The following is a 25444-nucleotide window of genomic DNA, read 5'->3' as shown; positions in this document are numbered from 1 at the left end:
AAATTTGTTTTAAAGCAACCTCGATAGATCCTCGACACCTCTCGATACTTGGCTTATTTGTCGAGCCCTTCAGTTATTTTTTATCGCAATCTCGACACTTCTTGATAGCTAGGTGGATCAATCGAAAATGTTCCTGTCCCCTCGATAGATGCTCAATAGCTCCTCAATCCGATTGGCTTCTTCTCGATAGATTCTCGACACCTTTCGATCGATCGAGATACCCTTGCATGCATTTCATTTTTCTTTGTTTTGCATTTTTTTTCCTTTGTGTCCATATCATCTTGTTTTTCTTTTTTTTTGTAGGTCTATGGTTCATTGTTTTCCTCATTCCCTCTATGTCATTTTTTGTTTGTCCCCTATTATGTCTTTTGGCTTTTTATGCCCTTTGACAATCGTGTCAAAAAGGGGGAGAAATTTGAGAATTGAATGTCTTTCCTTAGGGGGAGTAATAGACTTAGGTGAGAACTTCATGTTAAAAGGGAAGAAATTTTTTGATGTAACTAACTTAGGGGGAGAGTTAGTTTGATACACATTGATATTGATATATTTTTTTTTGTGTTGTGTATCTTTTGGTTTTGTAACCATTTACATACATCATGTGTTGTTTTTATATTTGATGATGATGTATGTGTTTTACTCTTTATCTCACATGTGTTGTTTCTTTTCTCTCTTTATACATATGTTTCGTGTTTATTTAACTTGTCATTATTTTCCACATGGTACCTTGATGTGTTTTGTTTAGTGACTTTTAGGAAAGACAAGTTAAAACCAAGTCAAGATTCCAAACTTCTTCTTGCAGCAACTTCCAAGGTTTAGATCTTTTAGACTAGGCTTATTTATTCTGTAATCTTGAGTAGATGTATTCTAGGACATTCAATGTACTTTTGTTGTTTTGTCACGGATTGCCAAAGGGGGAGATTGTTAGGGACATATTTTTATGTAATTGGCATATCTTTTGACAAAACGCACTTTATTTGTATTTGGGTAAATCTATGTAGGTTCAAGATGATCATTACAAGTGGTTAAATTGAAGACATGAAGATTACTCAAGAACTGCTCAAGAAAAGTGCAATTTGTAGGCCTCGATACCTCCTCGACAGAAGCTTGATCTGTCGAGATTCGTTAAAGCTCAATAGATGTCTCAATCTATCGAGCTTACGGGATTTACACTATAGCTAGCAAATTTTTTATTCTAAAAGGCTATTTGTTTATGGGTTTGTATAATCCTTATTGGACTAGGAAAGCCCAAGGTTTGTGTAAACCTATTTGGAATAGGAGAGCCCATTAAGCTCCTATTTAAAGGTGGTGGAAAAAGAAAAACCCTAACCATAGAGAGCTTCACAAGGTTTTCTTTTTGAAACCCTAACCTCCTCCTATAGAAGAAAGAGTTCTTGCTGCATTTCTTGTACGCCTTTGGGTTCTATAACCAAGCTAATTCTCTTGCACCAACATTGAAGATCTTATTGGCGTTTTTATGCGAAGCTGCTACAAATCAACTACAACAATCAAAGGGTTGCTGTGGAGTTAGTCACGTACTTGGATTCGTGCAAAGGAGTAAGCCGCGTACTGGGATCCGTGTATCAAATTGGTTAGTCACGTACTAGGAGCCGTGAATCAAAAGGAGAGATTGTCACTATAGAACAAGTCCAATTGGGTATTGAGATAAGAGTTCAACTGTAGGTTTGTATAAGGTACTGAGATTCCTTTACTTGTAACTGCTTGTTTTGATAATACAACAATCAAAGGGTTGCTGTGGAGTTAGTCACGTACTTGGATTCGTGCAAAGGAGTAAGCCGCGTACTGGAATCTGCGTATCAAATTGGTTAGTCACGTACTGGGAGCCGTGCATCAAAAGGAGAGATTGTCACTACAGAACAAGTCCAATTGGGTATTGAGATAAGAGTTCAACTGTAGGTTGGTATAAGGTACTGAGATTCCTTTACTTGTAACTACTTGTTTTGATAATACAACAATCAAAGGGTTGCTATGGAGTTAGTCACGTACTTGGATTCGTATAAAGGAGTAAGCCACGTACTGGGATCCGCGTATCAAATTGGTTAGTCACGTACTGGGAGCCGTGCATCAAAAGGAGAGATTTTCACTACAGAACAAGTCCAATTGGGTATTGGGATAAGAGTTCAACTGTAGATTGGTATAAGGTACTAGGATTCCTTTACTTGTAACTGCTTGTTTTAATAATAGTAGATTCTCAGGAGTGATGATCTTAAATTCACCCGATGGAGTTTTGCCTCGGTGGTTTTCCCCATTCGTAAACAAATCACCTGTGTCAAATTTAATTTCTGTTGTATTTAGTTATTTGGTGATTTGTTTGTGCTACCACGCGTTTGCATGTTAATTAACTTAATTAATTCGTTTGGCTAAATTAATTGGTTAATTTATCATAAGGGGTCAATTTGTTTTTGGCCTATCACCACCTACTACAAACAGAAGGTCATGTGTTCAGGCTGAAAGTTGTGTTCAGGGTCATATGACTATCGCTCCTTCCAAAATCACCTTTAAGCACCTATGGCGCCAAAGAAGTAATGACAGACAATGGGCCAATAGTAGAAAAAAAACAAAATAAATCTGGGACCGACTTTTATATGACACATTCTTGCAATAAATCTTGGTCCCATGCATAAATATGCCGCAGGCTCGTCTACTTCGTCAAATATGAAAATGACTCAGCCGTGCCGCGTAAAGCATTTTTGTTTTACAATTTGCTATTGCCTTCAATTATTCTGATCCTCCAAATCTTAGTTACTAACAAAACAAGAAGCTTGATAATGTTTATAGAGTCCAAAATCTTTTACACGGAGGAGCGTTTTAACTCGCGCTATCGTATTCGTATTCGCCTTTAATTTTTTGGTAAAAAAATGCGGCGTTTGAACAGTAAAGTCCGAGCCATTTTCACTGTTTTTTCGAAAAATCCAAAAACAAAGAGTGCTTATCCTGAATCCTTGATATAATCGTGGTAGTCCGTAGTTGGTAGTTAGTACAACTTGAAATCAGATTTGCAAATCTCCAAATTTTTTATTTATTTATTTTTTTTCCATAAAGTGTTAAAATTATTATTAACTTTTTTTAATTAAAAAAAAAATGACTTACAAATTAACTTGACAATGCGTACAATCAATGCTATTTCAACAACAAAATATACACTAATCTCATTACAAGCGCTCTGCACGTGGATGAGACTCTTTTTTTATTTTGACTTTAATGTAATTTTTTAATTTGAATTTATCTATTGTTAGTAGGGTTATATTGGAAGGGATTTTTAAGAAACTAAAATTTAGGATTTAAAATAAAGTAAAATATTTGGTTTAGTGTGTGCTAGCTTTTAGGGAAAAAGAAAATGTATCAAACATTCGTAAGATATATTTAAATAGAGAGTGTGCTAATTTTTAGGAAGAAAAAAAAAGTTTCTCCGGTAGTTTTTTTTTTTTTTTTTTTGAATTACAATTTAACCCTATTTTTATGTTTTTAGAATAAGTATTATCTAATTAGATTAGGGGGTATTTTTAACTTTTTTTAAGTTATAAATAACTTTCTGAATCTTCTTAATATATAGAGATAATATATTACACACACACACACGTACACATACATATCTTTACTCTTTTTTTTTTTTTTTTTTTTTATAAAAAAAATATATAGATTTTTTTTTTTATGAATAACACATCAATTTATAAAATTTATATAAATAAAATTTGTGAAAAATGATCATCTACATTTAGAATTGATTTATGTGGGGCCCAATAATTTATGGGCCAGGCCCACTTGCTCATGGGGAGTCCAAAGGCCCAAGCCGAAAAAGGTTATGGCCCGGAAATGCAGCCGAGGACAGTTTAGTCCTCGGCAGACCCAAAGCTCCATTGAGAAAAGGGGTGTAGGAACAAATTTGTAAGGAGATCTAAAATATCTTGGGAAAGTTATCCCTACTACCCTTCCCAGATAAGACTCTGCACCTAACAGAGCCGTATTCTTCAGCTTTATCAACCATCCCCAGCAATTCTGGGATTAGACTGATGGGACAAATATCAGTCTTGTAAAGGTTGACCCTACACGTGGACGAAGGACAGCGAACGCAGGCTAGTATAAAAGAAAAAGTAAGTGAATCTGGAAGGGGGTCTCCATCCCACCTCCAAAAAGACTCCATGGGTGAGAACACTTGAACAACAGATGCACATCAGATAAAAGACCCACCGTTGGGCAACCGGGGTAAGACCTTAATGATCCTCGGATCAAGTCCGAGGAGTCCAACCCCATAGGATGCGACGCTGAAGGACTTAAATGTTCAAACCCAACTCCTTTTTCTACATGATTTCCTCTAAAATCAAGACCGGAACATCGCTCCATGACCAAAGGCAAGCTTTTCAAGCCCACTCTCTACAAATCATATTGTGAGGGATCTTTCATGTGCGAGCCCAACATCCTTACTGGGCCTCAAAAGAATCGTGTCCTTACAATTTACTTTATAATTTAGATTAAATATTATAAACTTAAAAGTGTATAGATTGCTAAGTCATTTTAAATTTTAAATTACGTTTCAGTTTTAAAACATTTATATCTAAGAAATAAAGTTTTAATAGTGAAAATCCTATTTCAAAACTTGTAGTATAAGATCACTTTCTTATTTTTTTTTATCCTATACATTTACCATTCTTTTAATTAAACAACTAAAAAAAAAATACTCAATCTGTAAAAGAGAGAGGAATGAGAAGTAGATGATATTTCATCGTAATAAAAATTTATCAGATAATCCTAGAATACAATAACTTCACATCAACAAAAATACTAAATACTTACTCTCTTTTTTAACCGGTACTCTTGAATTTTAAAAATAATCTATATATATATATATATAAATATATATATATATATATATATATATATATATATATATATATATAACCGAAACTTTTGAAGCTTCCACAATTTTCCACGTCAGCACACATTAAAAATAAAAATAAAAATAAAACCAAAACCAACCCGACTGCCTTCTCTGCCATTACCTTCCTCCCACACAAACTAAACCAACCCGACTGCCTTCTCTGCCATTACCTTCCTCCCACACAAACTAAACCAACCTGACTGCCTTCTCTACCATTACCTTCCTCCCAGCTCCTCCTCGCCTATTCTCTGCCTTTTCCTTTCCACGGCAAGACCCAACAGACTGATAATAGACCGATCCTCTGCCTCTTCCTTTCCATGGCAAGACCCAACGACACCTTCTTCAGAGCACCGATCCACCGATTTGCCACAAACGATCCTCTTCCTCTCCCTTTCCACGGCAAGACCCAATAGCCCGATACCAATCCGACCCAACAGACTGATCCTGTACCTCTTCCTTTCCACGGCAAGCCCATGGCCACAGATCCCACCATACCCATATCCACTTCGTTCAGTTTCCACTTTTCCCCAGCCCATGGCCTAACAACTATGTCGGCCGACAATGCAACCGACCCAACCCATCGAGACCGGCCTAAAGGTATTATCTTATAAACCTATAATATATATATATATATATTTTTTTTTTTTTTCTGAATCTGAACTCTATATAGATTAGGAGTCTATAACTATATATATAAACCTTTCACGATGCTTTTTTTTTTTTTTTCACAACTATTCAATTCCTAGGTTTATTGCTATTGCCTTTCTCTTCATTCTTTTCCTCCATTCGAATCAGAGTTAAAGGTATGGTTTGTGGAAACTGAGCTACTATTTTAGTGTGGATTTCTTAACTTTTTTTTTTTTTTTTTAATTTTAGTTATATGTTTATGTTTTTGTATGGAAACTGAGCTATTGGTCAATTTGAATTGTTTTTTTGTGGAAACTGAACTACTATTTTAGTGTGGATTTCTTAACTTTTTTTTTTTTTAAATCTTAGTTATATGTTTATGTTTTTGTATGGAAACTGAGCTATTGGCTACTATTTTAGTGTGGATTTCTTAACTTTTTTTTTGAATTTTAGGTTCAGTACCCTTTCTCTAATATGACAGTTTTGATTGAATCCGTAGCTTAGACCTTAAGTTTAACTCAAACTAGGCTTTATGAAATTTGTAATTTTAAATGGAAGACTGAGAATATAGTGACATACTCTCTCTGTGTTTATAACATATATGTATGTACACATGCATAATCTATCTGATTGACCCAAGTTTTTCCAAACTTTTCTGTTTTGGTTTGTATAAGTGTTATGGTATTCTTATTCTTATTCAAAATTTATGTTCATTGAGGATTCATAACTGAACTCAAAATTTTGGGAGTAAGGCTTGCTTTTTGTTGTAGTTTTATTGTTCATTGCCTTCAAATGTTATAGTTACTGCCAAATTTGCATCTAATTGTATACAGAAATTTCCTTGGCATCTAATCTTGGAAGATCTTTTACTTACTGAATTTGTTGAAGACTAAATAGGGCAAGTGGCCCATATCTCATTAATATTTCTTCTAGATAAGGTTTAAATAACACACAACCAAGTTAGCACTTAGTAGAATAGTTCTTTGAAAGTAGTGTAACTTCATCTACCTATGAATTATGTTGAGTTTGAAACCTAAGGATTAACATATTGCACTTTAACCACATGAGGTTTATTTTTATTTTTATTTTTATTTTTATGTTCATTGAGGATTCATAGCTGAACTCAAAATTTTGGGAGTAAGGCTTGCTTTTTGTTGTAGTTTTATTGTTCATTGCCTTCAAATGTTATAGTTACTGCCAAATTTGCATCTAATTGTATACAGAAATTTCCTTGGCATCTAATCTTGGAAGATCTTTTACTTACTGAATTTGTTGAAGACTAAATAGGGCAAGTGACCCATATCTCATTAAGATTTCTTCTAGATAAGGTTTAAATAACACACAACCAAGTTAGCACTTAGCAGAATAGTTCTTTGAAATTAGTGTAACTTCATCTACCTATGAATTATGTTGAGTTTGAAACCTAAGGATTAACATATTGCACTTTAACCACATGAGGTTTATTTTTATTCGCATTTGATATATAAGTATATTGTATTCAGATTATAATAAAATTGCTATTTTGTTTCATGGCATTCTTTTATTTAAACAATTTGGGCCTCAAAATTTTTGAGGAGGGTAAAGTGTAACCTTTCAAACCACAATTTGGCAAATCAAACTCATCCCAAACCATATGTGATGTTGTTTAGTCATTTTATCTTCAATCATAATTGCAAATTGTTCACGAAATCCTTGATTTGAAAGGAATTGTCTTAGTTGGAGAGGATTGCATAATTTGATGATGGTGGTGGCAACAATGTTCCCTCATCAAGTAGTTTTTTCATCTTATTATTGGAATTTTTTATTGAAAGCATTGTTTGTTTGTTTGTTTGTTTGTTTGTTTTTTTCTTTGCTTTAGTTTCAAAATTTCAATTGATGGTTTCAATGTTTTATATACTTCTATGGTTTGAAGAATACTTCTTTAATGATTATAAAAAAAAAAAAAAAAAAAAAAAAAAAAATTAGTGGTGCACCACAAGGATTGGTATATGGTTGTTGTTTAACTCAGTTTTTTTTTTTTTTTTTTTTTTTTTTGTTTTTTTTTGCATTATACTATTTGTCTTCTATTAATGAGTTTTAATATGCTGCATATATGGTTTCTGTTAATTATGGTCTTTCAATATGGTGCAATGGATTTTTTCTTCTTTTCATTTTGCGTTTGTGATGAAGAAGTTGCTATATATGTCTACAATGTAATGGGGTGGTAGAATATTGCTTATTGTATTAATTTGTGTATGTGTGTGGTGAGAGGTTTTTTTTTTTTTTTTTTCTCTTTTCGTTTTGCGTTTGTGATGAAGAAGAACCAGACATTCATGATCCAATGTTCTATTTTCATTTTACTTTTAAATCTATAATAGTCTCAAGTCAAAGTTTCTTTATTGTCTATTTTTAACCTCTTAGACTTTGTCCTTTGTTATTATTTTAAGCATAAAAATACACCGGTATAGCAATTGATCTTTTTTTGTGCAACTCCCAAAAAAAAAAAAAAACCCAAGTAGTACCAAATACCAATCCTTATTTTTTTAATAAAAAAAAAATCAAATAGTATCATTGTGTGTGTCAAGAGTTTTTTTTTTTTGGTTGGCTGTATATATGTGTATATAATAATGATGTTTGTTGGCTGTACATATGTTTTTGTTATTGGCTTCTCACAAGAGTTTGATAGAATTTCTAAGTAGCGTTCATATGGTTGCTGTTTTAAATCTTCTTTTATCATTGTGATGAAGAAGTTGCTGTATATATAAAAATCAAATAGTATCATTGTGTGTGTCAAGAGGGTTTTTTTTTTTTTTTTTTTTTTTTTTTTGTTGGCTGTATATATGTGTACATAATAATGATGTTTGTTGGCTGTACATATGTTTTTGTTATTGGCTTCTCACAAGAGTTTGATAGAATTCCTAAATAATGTCCATATGGTTGCTGTTTTAAATATGCTTTTATCATTGTCTTCTATTGGTTTTGTAGGTAGGGATTTAGCATTTTGATATCTGGCTTATTTGGTAATATAACTACAAGACGAGAAAAGTCAGGTATTTACCAGTCTTTCTTTTATTCTGTACTGTTTATTGCATATTTATTGGTAATATGTTTGTAGAGAGAATTTGAAATTGAAATATGATCTTATTTTATACAAACTGTAATACAATTTGTATTTTATCAAATAATCATATCTTTATGTTTTTTTAATTCTGAAGTTAGTATGTGAATGCTATATTTTTCTTCAATTTTTCCCCTTTCTATAACATCTAACTGTTAATTTGTAATATATGTTTTTGCTATATAGTTATATTTATGAATTAAAATTTTGAGAATGCTTTGCTTTTAGTTTATTCCCCAAGCATGGAGTCTGCTTTCTATGCAAGATTGAGATGAAGATTAATTTTATCTGAAAAGAGAAATAGAAGGGGTACAATATTGACATATTATAAAAATATTTTTCTTTAAAAAACTCATAATTAATACGTAACCTAATAATTAGTATGTAACCTAGGCCAAACAAGAACAAGAGATGACGAGCCATTTGAAAGGAGTATTCAACATAGACAATATAGCATTAATGATGAGAGCAGAAAACAACGTAAGTGTTACATTTTTTAGTTCTCCCAAAAAAGTTCTGAACTTAGGAAGAAAAAGTGAATTTTTGTTTTTGTTGTCATTGGAAAATTTATGGAACCATTGGATTTAAGACCTCCAACAATAGTATGTGAACATTGTGGAGCTCAACTTTGGTATGAAGAGAGAACTGTAAAGTAAAAAATGCCTACAAAACCGAAGTTTAGTTTGTGCTGTTCTGAAGGAAGAGTTGAACTCCCTCTATTGAAAGAACCTCCACCCTTTCTTGGAAAATTACTCAATATTAATAGTGATCAGAGATCAATAAACTTTCAACTAGGGATAAGAATCTACAACTCTCTCTTTGCTTTCACTTCTTTGGGGGGTAATGTTGATAGATCAGTGAATAATGGTTCTGGTCCATATGTGTTTCGTGCAAATGGTCAAACTCATCATAGAATTGGATCACTTCTTCCTATCCATGGCCAAAAACCTAAGTTTGCACAGCTTTATATTTATGAAACTGATAATGAAGTTAAAAATAGAATTGATGCAGTTATACATGAAGATGATAGAAATTATGTGGATCCAGATATTGTTACCGGGTTGATGGAAATGTTAGACTAGTGCAACCAATTGGTTAAATGTTTTAGAATGGTCAGGGACAGATTTGATGAATTAAATATACATAATGTCAGAATTCGTTTAATACGAAGTTGCAATTCTGGTGAAAGGCAATATGACTTACCTGTAACGTCTGAGACAGTTGGTCTTATTGTTGGAGATTTTGATATTGAAAGTTCTGATAGAGATATTATTGTTGAGAATCAAAGTTTAGGATTGCAACGTATAAATGGAACTCATCCAAGCTTTATGGCATTGCAATATCCATTACTTTTTCAGTATGGTGAGGATGGGTATATGCTTGGTATACCTTATAGGAATTTGAATGGGAGCAATTCTAGAAAAAGGGAATCAATAACAATGAGAGAATACTATGCTTATAGGCTTCAACAACGCTTTCATGAGGGCAAGACATTGTTGCTTGGTAGGAGGCTTTTTCAACAATTTATAGTGGATGCATACACTTCTATCAAAGAAGAAAGACTACAATGGGTTAGATTCAATCAAAAAAAATTGAGGTCAGAGCTGTACTATGGTTTGAAAGATGCCGTTCTTCATGGTGATACAGATCCCATTATTGTAGGCAAACGAATAGTCCTACCATCGTCATTTACTGGAAGTCCAAGGTACATGGTTTAAAATTATCAAGATGCAATGGCGATATGTAGATGGGCAGGTTACCCAGATTTATTTCTTACATTTACTTGCAATCCAAAATGGCCAGAGATCAATCATTCCTTAGAATTTATAGGAGGCCTGAAATATGAGGATCGGCCAGATATTGTAGCAAGGTTTTTAAGATAAAATTAGATGAACTATTACATGATTTGAGGCATAAATCTCATTTTGGAAGAGTTATTGCTATTGTGTATACAATTGAATTCCAAAAAAGAGGACTCCCACATGCACATATTCTTCTATTCTTGGATCCAAAGGATAAGTGTCCAAGTCCAACAGACATTGATGGTAGCATTATGGCTGAGATACCACATCTAGATGAGGATCCTGTTGCTAATGAAGCTGTAAAATAATTTATGATGTATGGGCCATGTGGATTTGCAAATCTGAAATCACCGTGCATGATGAATGGTAAATGTACAAAACATTTTCCAAAAAGATTTTATGAAGAAACAACAATTGATGAAGAAGGCTTTCCAGTATATAGAAGGAGAAATGATGGAAAAACAATAGAGAAGAATGGAATTCTTTTGGATAATTGAGATGTTGTACCTTATAATGTAGATCTTTTGGTGAAGTACCAATCCCATTTAAATGTAGAATGGTGTAATAGATCTCGATCAATCAAATATTTGTTTAAATATATAAACAAGGGATCAAATAGAGCAACAGTTGTTGTAGAAGAGAATTTGCCAAATATTGGGCGTGATGGACAAGAGACCGACATTGTTGTTGATGAGACAAAAGCATACTTGGATTGTAGATATATTTCAGCTTCTGAATCATGTTGGAGAATATTTGAATTTCTAATTCAGTTTCGATATCCACTTGTTGAAAGATTAAATTTTCATTTGGAAGACGAACATCCCATCATTTATCTGGAAAATACAAGCTTGGATAATGTTTTAAATATACCTGGTATTGAAGAAACAAAGTTTACAGAATGGATGAAAACAAATGAGGCTTTTGAAGATGCTCGAGAGTTGACTTATGCTGAATTGCCTACAAAATGGGTATGGCATAGTAATGATAAGCAATGGCAAAGAAGGAAATATAAATATTGTATCGGAAGAGTGTATTACGCACATCCTTCAAGTGGTGAAAGGTTTTATTTGAGAATGTTGCTTAACATTGTCAAAGGTCCAAGAAACTTTAAAGAATTAAGGACTATAAACGATGTTACTTATCCAACTTATAAGGAAGCCTATTATGCACTTGGACTTCTTGATGATGACAAAGAATGGCATGATTCCCTAATTGAAGCTTCTAGTTGGGCTAGTGGGCAACAATTGCGTCAACTATTTGTTACAATGCTATTGTTCTGTGAAGTAGCTGATCCATTAAGTCTTTGGGAATCCAACTGGAAATTGATTACAGAAGATATACTAAATAGGCAAAGGCATATCCTCCAATTCCAAGAACTAATTTTATCAGATGACCAATTGAGAAATTATGGATTGTATGAAATCGAACAAATCCTCCAACAATATGGAAGATCACTTAGAGATTATCCACAAATGCCCCAGCCAAATATGGATCTTATTCAGAATGGGAATAGACTTATTCAAGAAGAAATGTCGTATGATGTATCAAGTTTGAAAAGAGAACATGAGATCCTAATTTCTGGCCTAAACAATGAACAGAGAATAATCTACAATTCTATAATGGAAGCAGTTGCTACTGAAAGAGGGGGAATGTATTTTGTCTATGGATATGGTGGAACGGGTAAAACATATCTTTATAGAACCATCATGTCTGGTATAAGATCAAAAGGAAAAATTGCTCTTGCTATTGCGTCTTCAGGAATTGCTGCTTTGTTGCTTCTTGGTGGAAGGACTGCTCACTCGAGATTTCATATCCCAATTAATGTAAATGATGACTCTACCTGTGACATAAAGCAAAGAACACAAGCAGCAGAACTTCTCACAAAAACAAGTATTATACTTTGGGATGAAGCACCGATGGCACATAGGAATTGTTTTGAAGTTGTTGACCGTACGTTACGAGATATACTACAAATTGAAGATCCTCAAAATGCTGAAAAAACTTTTGGTGGTCAAGTTGTAGTTCTAGGGGGTGATTTTTGACAAATACTTCTAGTTGTGAGAAAGGGAAGACGAGAAGATATAGTCCAATCCTCAATTAGCAAGTCATATCTATGGAATGATTGTAATGTCTTTAAACTCTAAACAAATATGAGGCTTCTACAGAATAGTATGAGTGGAATAGAAACATCATCTATAAAGGACTTTAGTGAGTGGATTCTTAAAATAGGTAATGGTGAATTGGGAGAAGGAGATGGGGATTACAACATTTCAATTCCAAGTGATTTGATTATCCAACCTTCAGAGAATCCAATGCAAGATATTATTGACAACACATATCCAGGTTTGGAAAATAAATACACAGATCCAAGTTACCTACAGGATAGGGCAATTCTTGCCCCTACAAATGAAGTTGTAGAAGAACTAAATGACTATATTATGTCATCCTTAAATGGAGAAGTTCATGAATATCTAAGTTTAGATTATATATGCATGGCTTCTTCAAATGTTCCTGACCAAGATCTCCTGTATACTGTTGAATTTTTGAACATGTTGAGATTTCCAAGATTGCAAACCATAAACTAACATTAAAAATAGGTTTGCCTGTAATGTTGCTTAGAAACTTGAATCAGAATGAAGGTCTTTGTAATGGAACAAGACTCATTATAACAAGATTGGCTACATGGGTGATAGAAGCAGAAATTATAACTGGCACTAATATAGGCAAACGTGTGTTCATTCCGAGAATAACATTATCTCCAAGTGATTCAAAATGGCCATTCGTTTTAAAGAGCCGAAAATTTCCAATTTCAGTGTGCTTTGCAATGACTATAAATAAAAGCCAAGGACAATCATTAAAACATGTTGGAGTGTGTTTGCCAAAACCTGTTTTTAGTCATGGGCAATTGTACGTTGCAGTGTCTAGAGTTACAAGTAGAAATGGCCTAAAATTCCTCATCATTAATGATGAGACTGAAAAAAAGTCTGGAACAAAAAATATTGTGTATAAAGAAGTTTTTACCAATCTTTGACTCAAGAAACCAACTAATAAAGGTAACATAATTATATATATATATATATATATATTTTTTTTTTTCTGTCCAAATTGATTTAGGCACTTCATATATGCTTATTGTTTTGTTAAATTTCATGTCTATAACATAATTGAATACAAGCTAATTACTATTTTCTATCTTTAACAAGCTAATTACTTTTTGGTGTCTTTGTTATATTGCTTTGTTTTGTTTTATTCTATGAAGTATCTAAATGAAAGATAGAATATTTATAAACTTTCAAATTTATTAATCTATACAGGTAGGGATCCAAGATGATGCAATATTCTCTCCTTAATCAGCTTTGTATAGACAAACACAAAGAAAATTGGAAAGCCAAGATCAGAATATCAAGGATGTGGAATGCAATCAACTCAAAAAATAATGATATTATTAGTTTATATATGATTTTAATCGATGAGCAGGTTTATTTTTCTTCTATAGCTTTTAATATTGTTTGATCATTATATATACCATCAATTCTATCTATATAAAACTGATGCACTTTACTTGTAGAATAATTCAATACATGCAATCATTCGAAATAATATTGCTAAAAAGTTCAAGCCTCTTCTACAAGAAGGAAAATTTTATGAACTCTTTTATTTTCAAGTGGTTGATGGCAATGCATTATATAGACCAGTAGACAATGACATCAAGATCATGTTCACATTGAAAACAAGCATTAAGGAAATAAAGGAGGTTGATGTTGATATACCGCGTCATAAATTCGAATTTGTTGACTACAATAAAATACATGAACGCGTTAATAAACATGTCCAGCTATCAGGTATCTCTATATATATTATGCGTTATATTAAATTTATTAATAATTATGCATTATATTATTGTTATATATGAAAATAATTTTATCCACATCTTTGTAATGCCTAGATATCATTGCAAATGTGATTGGTGTTGGACCAATTGAGCAACCTTGCATCAAAGGATCAAATGTCTCGATGAGAAACATAAATGTCATGACTATAGAGTATTTTTTTTTTTTTTTTTTAAAGAAATTATTTTCAATACATGCACTTTTTATTTATTTATTTATTTTTGATAAACCAATACATGCACTTATATTATATGAACTTACACTGTAACATTGGAAATTTTGAATAGAGGAAATGAAATAAAGCTTACACTTTGGGGATTAGTTGCAAATGAAGTTGAGGAGAGCTTCTTTACTGAAAATCAAGGCCCTTTTATCATAATTGCTACATGTTTGACTGTCAAGACTTTTAAAGGCAAGTTCATTTCTCTTTTCTAATTCTCTTTATAACCATCTTTTGAACTACATAAGAAATCATCCAATTGTTTGAAATACAAAGTATTTTGGCTAAATATTATGTAAGCATCCAATGAATCAAGATAATTATGTCTCTAAATTATTGAGCAGAGAAAAATCATTTCAATGTATGACAATTAAAAAGATATTCATCACTTACTGTTGGGGGATTCATTCCCTCCCTTTACATTTTTCTTTGTTGAGAGAGATTTTTTTTTTTTTTTTTAATCCGTTTCAATAGCATGGTTTTTGGGGTCCTTTGGTTTTCAAAATGTGACAAACATTTACTCAAGTGTCATTATCTTTAGCATCTATATCTACCATAGCAAAGTTGAATTATTTACCTTTGTATTGTACATGTCTACAAGATACTATACCCTCTAATCTAGACCTCTCACTGTTACAGTAATCATTTCATTGAAACTTCAATGTACTTTTTTTCCTAATGAATCCCGTGCATTTCAGGAGAGTATAACTTATCATCAACAAGTGGAACAAGAGTTTATATTGATTTGGACATTCCTGAGACTGCTGAATTCAAAGATCAATAAGTGCTTTGTTTTGGATTCACATTTTTAATATATTTACAGTCTCTACAATACTATGTCTAATATCTTTATGTAATATAATAGGCTGGTGGAAAATAACCAACCAATAGTACAAATGCCCAAGCAATTCAAACCACAAGTAACAATTGAAGAAGAGATGAACAGAAGAACCATAAGTGAAATCAAAAAAGTTATGTGGGACTCTAATAATGAGGTAAGAAAAAAATATACCTTCAATAATAACATTGTCCTTAACATTGCTTTATGTACTATAGACTTGCTTTTACAAAATTTAACTATAAAATTATAAATTTATTGATATTAAATTCAATTTCTAGGAAATGATCTTTACCTGTCAAGGAAAGATTATAAGCATTGACATAAATCATTCTGGTTGGTACTTTATCTCTTGCGAAGTATGTCGTAAAAAGGTAAAGTCAAAAGATGAATTTTTATGGTGCGACAATTGCAACAAAAAGGCATGCTTCCCAATCCCAAGGTACACAAAATGAAAATATGTACTTTTTATATTAAAATACACAACAAATAATATGATATTAACATTATATATGTAATTTCTTTCATTAGGTATAGAATTCAATTAAAGGTTAAAGATAGCTCAGGAATGGCCACATTCATTTTATTTGATTCAGAAGCAGAAAAATTTCTCAACATATCAGCCAAAGACCTTTTGAATAAATCTTTAGAGGTGAGAAAGTCGAAGATAAAATTAGTATTTAATATTTACTAAACTTTACTTCAGTGTACAATTTGAAAAATGTTACTTTTGTTAGGAGCCTGATGAAGTCATCCTTCCTATGCAAATAGAAAATCTGAAAGGAAAACAATCTATTTTCCAAATACAACTAAATGACTATAATCTCAACTATGGATGGGAATTCTACACTATCAAGAAACTTTTTGACTCTTTTGAAGAAACTGACAAAACAATTCAGCTTGATAAAATGACAGAAGTAAGTTTTCTTTAATTTAGCAAAATTACAAATATAATATTTAAGATGTATATGTTGTAATACATTCCTCAACCTGTTCTATTGCCAGGTTTACATCAGTGATACTTCAAATGAATGTAGCAACAACTTATCAATTGAAGAAGATGGTGATTGTACAAAATTTCAAAAACTTGATGTTCAAACCAATGTGCAACTCACACCAACATCTGTACTCAAGGAAAACAAAAGGGCATATTCAGGGACTACTACAAAGCAACAAAGGAAGAAGATACAAAAAACACTTTAAAATTTTCTTTCAATCTCTAAGATTTTCTATGCACAATTTGGTTTTAATGAATTTGTGATTTTGGTACTAAAGACATATTGGAACAAAGGAAATTTTTTTGCTTTTATTCACAACTTGGTTTTAAATTGAAACAGACAAGAATTAAACTCTTACGTTTAGTTATTTGAGGATACAACTTTACTTCAACGTTTTTTAAATATAATGATTGCATTGAATATTTAGTGGAAGACATGAAATAAATGAAATTGAAAAATAAGAATGTGCTACCATAGAATCGATGCTGAATTCCAATAGCTAATGTCACATCATTTGGAAAAAATTGGTAGCTTTCCCGTGCAACGCACGGGTTAGCGACTAGTTACTCTTATTTCTCACTCAATTAGTAAAAGAGAAAAAAACAAAAAACAAAAACAAAAACAAAAACAAAAACAAAAACAAAAAAACAAAAAAAAATCAATGATGGAATGGTATAGACTAAATATGAAATTGCCGAGGGATGAGTAAGAACCACCTTATAAACTTTATCCAATCAACTCTTTGTCCAATTACTTGACACTTAATACTTATTTAGTGTTTTAATAAATTTTTTTTAAAAAAAGAACGAGTTGTTGTAGCGGTCCTGTTGTGGCGGTCCTATTGCGGTGGGTGCAAAAACTGTTGCTATACGCCGCCTATTGCGGCGTATTTTGGGCCTGCCACTGTATAAGAGATCTATTACATCATTTTATTGGCCCGCCACAATAGTTCTAATATTTTGCGGCATACTATAGCGGCGGGCCAATGACCAGCCATAATAGACCTGTTGTAGTGGCCCTAAACTTAGATACAGTGGCATGTCAATGACCCACCGCAATAGACCCTTACATTTCCGGTTTCCCTCCCCTAGACCTAAATTTTCCGTTTTTTTTTTTTTTTTTTTTTTTGGTCCCTTATCATTTTTTGCGCCTTTTCATTTTTAGCTAGTCTCCCACACAGACACTCTCTCTCACACACACACACTCTCTCTCTCTCTCTCTCAAACACTTCGAAAATCTCCTCACTGTCTCATCTCTACCACTACCCACAAACCCACAGCCACAGCCACCACCAGCCACAACCACAACCACAACCATCACCACCACCCAACCCCCAACCACCAAATCACAAACAAAAACAAACCACTGTAAACCCACAGTCACCATTGGCCAAACCAACCCACAGCAAACCCACAGTCACCACTAGCCACCATCACCCACCCACTTGCCACCACCGTAAACCCTAACCCAAAATCAACCCACCACTAGCCACCACCACTAGAAAACAACCACCAAATCACAAAACCCAGCCATCACAAATCACAAAACAACCACCATCACAAACACAAAATCCAGCCATCACAAAACTCAAACTCAAACTTCAAACTTTCATGTTGTGTTTAACAGTTTACATAATTGTGGGTGTGTTTGAATGTTAGTTTGTGGTGAATTAAGAAATGGGTTAGTGTCTTTTTGAGTTGGTTTTGTTGTTTTGGACTAGGGATTAGTAATAGTTGCTGTTTTTTTTTATTTGTGACTAGTTTTGTAATTTGTGAGTTTTTTTTTTTTCTTGGACTATCGGTTAGGTTGGTCCTAGTTGATTGGTTTCTATGACTTCATTTATGTTTTGTTAATTTATATATTTTTTAAAACTTGGTTTAATTTGCAATTTCTGCTGACCCAGATCATGTGAAATGTTTAATTTGTTTTCTTTTTGTGGTTTATGTGTCTTCTAGTTGGGATTTTTATTTTTTACATCATTAATCGGGAGTGTATCGTGAATTTGATAGGTTAGTCTAAGATTTTGAGTTGAAGCTAAATGCATTTGTTTTGCAATGTAGATCAGCCTTTATAGTTTAGTATATCTGATTCATATATTTATTGTAATGATGCCATTTCTTTTTCTTTAGTAATTATGGATGCTAGAAATTATAACAGGTTAGTTTAATGATAGAGGTTCATTAGTGGAGTACGCTGCATTAATTATTATTATTATTTTTTAATTTTAAGTGTATATTTCCTATAGTAATTGAACTTAATCAAGTTTTATTCGTTGTTCAGATCATGAGCATGGGTATTTTTATTGGAGAGAGGAAGAAATAGAGAGAACCAGACTCCGTTGACAAAATCGTGTATAGTGACGTAAATTCTTTGGGGTTTTGGTTTGGCTTTAAGGGATTGCTTTGCTTCTGCTACTGTGTCTTTTTCTGTGAGAGAGAAAGTTTGTTCAGCCTCAGACCAATTTCTTCACAATCCCAAAAATACCTTCTCGTCTTCTTCAGGTATCTCTCTCTCTCTCTCTCTCTCTCTCTCTCTCTCTCTACTTTTCTTTCAATTTTTTAAGGTATCATAACATTGAATTTGTTTGTACATATATCTCTATATAACTATTGATATATGTTGTTCTTATTTCCTCGGATGGGTGATTGTGGGGATTTGGAGCTTGAGAATGGAGTGAAACTATAGCCAAAGACTATAGCCATTGAAGATGTTGTCAGGGTTCTATTGCATGGTTTAGGGGAGGATATTAACAGAGAGGATCTCAAGAAGACCCCTTTTCGTGTTGCCAAGGCACTTTTTGAAGGAACCAAAGGTGCTTTTTTTAACCTTCGCTTTGTTAAATCTAATTGCCTCTGCAGTCTATTTTCACCATTGATTATTAGCTATTCTTTTCTACCAATTCCTTATCACATTTGTATATAAAAATATTGCTTAGAATAATATTATAGAACACAAAAGAATTTGAGGGTTTTTTTATATATAATTTTTGTACACATGCAGCTGTATTATGAACTCTCAATTAAAGTACTTACTTTTTATGGATTTACATTGAGGCTGTCATTTTGCTTTGCCAGTTTGAGTTTCCCTAAATGACTTAGGGGCTGCTTGGATTCAATTTTTTGATCACTCAATTTTCATCACTCATCACTCATCACTCAATTTTTCACACGGCATCATCACCCAATTTCCATCACTCAATATTTTTCACACCATTTGTGAGCCCATACCTGTCAGCCGGTGCAACTTTCTCTCTCTCTATTTTTTTTTTTTTTTTTTTTTTTTTTCCAGTACCCAAACTCACCGAAGCTAAAAAAAAAAAAATAATAAATAAATAAAAAAACACTGAACGTTTGTGCAGAAAATGAGCTTGAGAATGTTTTCACAACCTTGCAATTTCAACCATATTCTTGCTTGAGAATGCTTTTCTTATAATTTCTACAACCATATTCTGCCTTGTTTGGACTCAAGCTTGTGAGAACGTTTAGACCTAAAAATTATAAGAAATTTCAACCATATTCTTATCATAGGCAATTTATTTATTTTTTGTTTTTATGTATAAAATATTAAAAATAAAATCCCTTCCCCCAAACTTAAATTTCACATTGTCCTCAATGGGAAAAAGGAAGAAAAAGTAAATAAAAGAATGAGAAAGGAAAAGAGATGCTCCCCTGATTTTTTTTTTTTTTATTCAATATTTTTCCTTGAGGTGCAGCCGTGTACCCATTGAAGATTTCTTTGGTCTCTTTATTCCTACAAAATGAAATAAAAACAATAAGATAAAGAAAGAAAGAAAAAATAATGAAATAAAAACATAAAAAAAGAAATTAAAAAAAAAAGCCTTGGGTTGCCTCCCAAAAGCGCTTTATTTAACGTCTGTAGCTAGACGTTATCCTCTCATCCTTATTTACTGATGAGATCAATGGAGCATTTTTCTGAGTTAAAGTCTCCATCCATAAGGGTTTTAATCTCTGTCCATTTACTTTAAATGTCCCTTTTTCTTCATGATGGACTTCAACCGCCCCATAGGGGAAAACTTGGGTTACTACAAACAGTCCTGACCACCGAGAGCGCAGCTTTCCTGGAAAGAGTCGAAGTCTTGAGTTAAATAATAGAACTTTTTGCCCAACTTCGAATTCCCTACTTAGAATATGCTTATCATGCCCTACAAGTCTTTCTAGCATTCGATCAATAAAAGGTAAAGGAAAATGATCTTTCCGAGTTGCATCATTAAGTCTTCTGTGATCTATGCACATTCGCCATCCCGTGACCGTCCTTGTTGGTATAAGTTCATTATTATCATTTTTTTATCACAGTTATTCCACCTTTCCTTGGGATGACTTGTACTGGACTTACCCATGCGCTGTCTGAGATAGGATAAATAATTCCGGCATCTAATAGCTTCAGCACTTCTTTATGCACCACTTCTTGTTTTAAATGATGATTTTCTTTGGTTGTTGGCCTCTTGTGGCAAAAATAACATGTATTTAAGCAAGATTTTCATATATTCATGCATTGTTTAACATACATGTGTAGTGTGTGCATTCTATGTGTTTTATAAAATGCCCAAATGGCATTTTGTTGTTGTTTTGGACTCCAATGAGTACCAAACTTTGGGGATCACCATAATTGTTCATGTTTATCATGTTTTGATCATTGGTGGTGTGTTTTATACACTTTTCCCTGTGAGTGCTTATTCATGCATTAGTCATGCATCTCACATGCACACTAGATGCACCTTTGCTGCACACACTCTAACACTTGACATGTTTTGCACTTCTCTCATGCTAGTTATGTCTTTTTAGACCTTTTAGAAATTAACATGTTCTTGTGTCTATGTCATGCCTAGGTTTACATCATGTTCCATCATCCTTAGCATGTCATGTTCTTTATGCTTTGTAGCGTTTTTTTTATCTTGCACCCCTCATGCATTATCTTTTACCCTTGCTCATATCTTCTTTTCTTTCCCTAATTCCTCTTGATTGTTTTGTCTATTCGTGACAAAAAGGGGGAGAGTATACAGGTTTGTATCATCATTTCTATATGACTCATGTGCACACTCTTAGGAGGAGTAATTCTACCTTGTGCACATTCGTAGGGGGAGAAAGCTATAGGAGAGATGCATATACTAAGGGGGAGAAGACATTTTCCTTGTTTTGTTTTGGTTTATATTACTCTTGTGCCCTAGTAGGATCTTGTTTCTAGATGCATATACTTCATGTATTTTGCATTGATCGAGTGTTGGACATGCATTTATCCTTATGCTATTGTGCTTTATTGATTGCATGTTCGGATGATCATTTACTTTACTATATGATCATTGTGGTCCTTTCCATATGATTCTCATATGTTTGATCAAGTTGTTCATATGTTTCACAACATGTTTACTTGATCGCATTTTACTTGTTACATTATACTTGTCCTGTTATCACTTGATTTAGCTTGAGGGTCTAATGTGTTTTGTGCAAGTGTTTCAGGTTACAGGTATATATGTTCCAAGTACTACACAGCTTCTAGATTTAGGTGTGAGTGAGTTTTGCCATTGTTCCCAAAATCACGTTTAAGTCTAGAGTCTGTTATAGGGTGTTTTGTCATGGAATAGCCAAAGGGAGAGATTGTAAAGTTGTGATTTACAATTATGTTTTATGTTGGCTTTATTCTATGACAAAAAGTGTTGTAATTGCTCTTATTTGGTTCCTTGTATTTTGTGGGATTTTATTATATTGGGTTTAGTATTAAAGTTGGTGAAGACTCAAGCTTAAATGAAGAATCAGTGGCTTTCACAAGAAGCTCACGAGAAGCTAAGCCGCGAAAGAGCATGTAAGGAGCACATGACTAGAAGCTGAAAAGTCGGGCCAGGCTGTCGTTTTCGCGAGTGTCTCACGTTTAAGGCCTTCCCGCGAGATAGTCCGAAACATTCTGCCTATAGGATTTTTATGTGTGAATTCCTTACCCTTCACCCATACTATATATACCCACAAATGTAAGAGAGGTCATTTAGAGAGAAAAACCCTAGATAGGTTTTCTACAATACAAACCCATCTTTTTGAGTGAGAGCTACTCATCCTTAGTGAGAATTAATTGTAGCCTCTTCTTCTTCCCTCTCCCATTATCATACCTTGAGAGGAGATTTGTACCCAAACACAATCCACACATTTTCAGAGTGTAGTGAGTGTTTTTGGTGTTGCTGGGAAGCATTGGAAGATGCCAAGGTTGGCGGATGCAACATGGAGCTTGTTGCGAGATCTGGAGAGCTAGACAAGACACGGTTCCGAGAAGCCTTGTTGGAGTAGGAGCTTGGAGGGCTTAGGTACAGAGGGTAGATTAGGCTTGGAGGGTCTCTTGCTTACCCATGTATCCAACTGATTATCTACTGGATCAATTACCGCTTGGAGGGCGGCGGAGAGGTTTTTCATTGAGTTCTTCGATTTCCTCTTTAATAACACGTCTCGATGTTATTTGTGTTTGCATCTCTCTTCCCTACTCTTGTTCATTTCATTTTACTGCTATGTTGCTTTAAATATGAATTAGAGTAGCTCTCTTGCTTGTTTGCTTGCGTTTACACTATTCCACACTTAGTATTAAATTAGTGTAAAATCAATCAAGCCATAATTTGAATTGGGGGTCTAAACAAGCTTTTGTGTTTTTACACATTTCGAGCTTTCAACTTCTTTCATTGATGGATTCAATCTTCTATGGGGTTGGACAATCGGCTTATTTTTATCCTCCATTAAAATCTTGTGTGTGCAAATTGAAGGACTAATTCCTTTGATGTCAGAGATGGTCCAACCCAAAGCCATTTTGTGTTCCCGCAAGATTCTTAGCAACTTTTCCTCCTCTACATCACTCAAAGAACTATTAATAATAACTGGAAAAGTAGAGACTTGGCCTAAGAAAGCATACCTTAAATTTGATGGAAGCGGTTTGAGCTCAAGTTTAGGTGGTTCCTCTAGTGGAGATGTTGGCTGACATGATTTTAAGTCTTCCACTTTTGATTTTAAGTCTTCCACTTTTACTAATACGTCCTCAATGACTCCTCTTGGATATTTAATAGATCTATCTGCCAATTGTAAAGAGATAGTGGTCGGCTTTACTTCTCCAAGACCCAATTTCCTGAAAATAGAGAGAGGCCTTAGATTAATACTTGCCCCTAAATCACATAAAGCTCTATCAAAATAAGATTTTCCTATAGTGCAAAGGATAGTGAAACTCCTCGGATCTTTCAACTTAGGTGGCAACTTCTTTTGTAAGATTGCACTACTCTCCTCTGTCAGCATTATTGTTTCATGCTCCTCCAATTTCCACTTCTTTGATATAATATCCTTCAAAAATTTAGCATATTTAGGCATTTTTTCCAAAGCTTCAATGAGAGGAATATTAATATGCAATTGCTTAAATATACTTAGAAATTTAGAAAACTGTTCATCCACATTATTTTTTCTTAATCTTTGCGGAAAAGGAATTGGTGGATCATAAATTGAAGGAGAATAAGTCTCAAAAGTAACTTCCCTGGATCTTTTGGATTTTGAAGCTTTTTCATTCTCCTTAGTCTTCTCAGCTTGCTCCATTTCTTTCATCTCTGACTCGGCTTCCTTCATCTTTGACTCCTCATTATCCACAACTTCATCTTGTTTGGCATTTGTTACTTTTGGCTCCTCATATGTTCGTCCACTTCTCAATGATATTCCCTTTACATGTTCTTTCAGATTGGTGATAGTGTTGCTCGGCAAAGTTCCTGCAGTCCTCTCTGTGAGCATGCTTGAGAGCTGACCGATCTGCACCTCAAGATTACGGATTGAAGCTGAGTTGTTTTGGATCGCCACGTCTGTCTTCTGTATGTACTGCATGAACATGTCCTTAAGTGTCGGCTTCTTCTCTTGCTGTGGAAATTGCTAAGGTGGTTTAGCCTTCCCTTGGTTATTGCCCCATGAGAAGTTGGGGTGATTCCTCCATCCAGGATTGTACGTGTTCGAGTATGGATTATTTTGACGTTGAAAATTTGACACGTAATTTGTTTTCCATAACTCGATTGGGCAAAAGGATTTCCCACTTGGCAGTCAACACTTGAATGATTTCTTGAACAATGATCACAAACAACATTAGTTTGAATAGAATTAACATTCATTTTACCTAGTTGTTGAGACAAAGTTGCCATTTGTGCTGCTAATGAGGTTATAGAATCAAGTTCTAAAATTCCAGCTGTCTTTCTTGGCATTGCACTTTCTGTAGGCCATTGATAGTTGTTGGATGCCAATTCTTCCAGAAGTTCATAGGCTGCCTCATGAGTTTTACTCATTAAAGCTCCACCAACTGCTGCATCAACCATAAACCTGTTTGTAGCTCTTAGACCATTATAGAATGTTTGCACTTGAAGCCATGCTGGAAGGTCACGATGAGGACACCTTCGCAATAATTCTTTGTACCTCTCCTATGCTTCATATAATGATTCACCCTCAAATTTGATGAACGTGGTGATATCATTCCTTAGCTTTGCTATCTTTGCGGGAGGGAAATATTTTGCTAAAATTTTTTGTGCCAACTCCTCCCATATAGCAATGATGCAATGTGGCAAAGAATTCAACCAAACTTTTGCTTTATCCCTAAGTGAGAAGGGAAAAAGCCTTAGTCGAATCGCATCATCTGTCACTCTGTTACGTTTAAAAGTATCACAAATTTCCAAGAAATTTGCAATATGGACATTAGGATCCTCTTGTGACAGCCCCCCGAACTGGACAGTATGTTGTATCATCTGAATGATGGCCGGCTTGATCTCAAAATTATTGGCTTGTATGGCTGGCCTCCTTATGCTCGATGTAGCTCCATTTACCGAGGGCATAGCATAATCTCTTAACACCTTTTGCTCTTGATCGGCCATATTAGATAGAGATGTGTTGGCCTCTTTCTTCTTTTCTTTCTTGAGCTGACGTAAGGTTCTTTCAATTTTAGGATCAAAGAGTGTATGCTCTAATGGTTTAGATCGGGGCATGCACTTCTAATTCCTGAAAAGAAAGAGAACAAACTTAGGTGCACCTAATTAATTTTTATTTATTTATATATAAATAAAATAAAATCCAAAGTAGT

The 25444-nt window shown here is 33.8% G+C and overlaps 1 protein-coding gene, 1 long non-coding RNA gene and 1 other non-coding gene across 3 annotated transcripts; all 3 read left to right on the top strand.

Annotated features, from left to right (window-relative positions):
- The first annotated feature begins 9277 nt into the window (after window positions 1-9277).
- LOC115965202 lies at window positions 9278-12462 on the top strand. The gene is made up of 5 exons (XM_031084383.1): window positions 9278-9690; window positions 9790-10323; window positions 10366-10488; window positions 10590-10719; window positions 11029-12462. The coding sequence occupies exons 1-5, from the start codon at window positions 9278-9280 to the stop codon at window positions 12460-12462; spliced, it is 2634 nt and encodes an 877-aa protein (XP_030940243.1).
- Window positions 12463-14173: 1711 nt separating this feature from the next.
- Window positions 14174-14682, top strand: LOC115977702. The gene is made up of 3 exons (XR_004088587.1): window positions 14174-14262; window positions 14367-14463; window positions 14598-14682. It is a non-coding gene; the product is annotated as an uncharacterized LOC115977702 (long non-coding RNA).
- A 10065-nt stretch (window positions 14683-24747) lies between these two features.
- LOC115978507 lies at window positions 24748-24854 on the top strand. Its single transcript, XR_004088776.1, has one exon. It is a non-coding gene; the product is annotated as a small nucleolar RNA R71 (small nucleolar RNA).
- The last annotated feature ends 590 nt before the right edge of the window (window positions 24855-25444 follow it).

The sequence above is a fragment of the Quercus lobata genome, chromosome 2 (assembly GCF_001633185.2).
Source record: "Quercus lobata isolate SW786 chromosome 2, ValleyOak3.0 Primary Assembly, whole genome shotgun sequence".
NCBI lineage: Eukaryota > Viridiplantae > Streptophyta > Magnoliopsida > Fagales > Fagaceae > Quercus > Quercus lobata.
The sequence above is the reverse complement of the archived record's forward strand: the minus strand, read 5'-3'. Positions and strand labels throughout refer to the sequence as shown.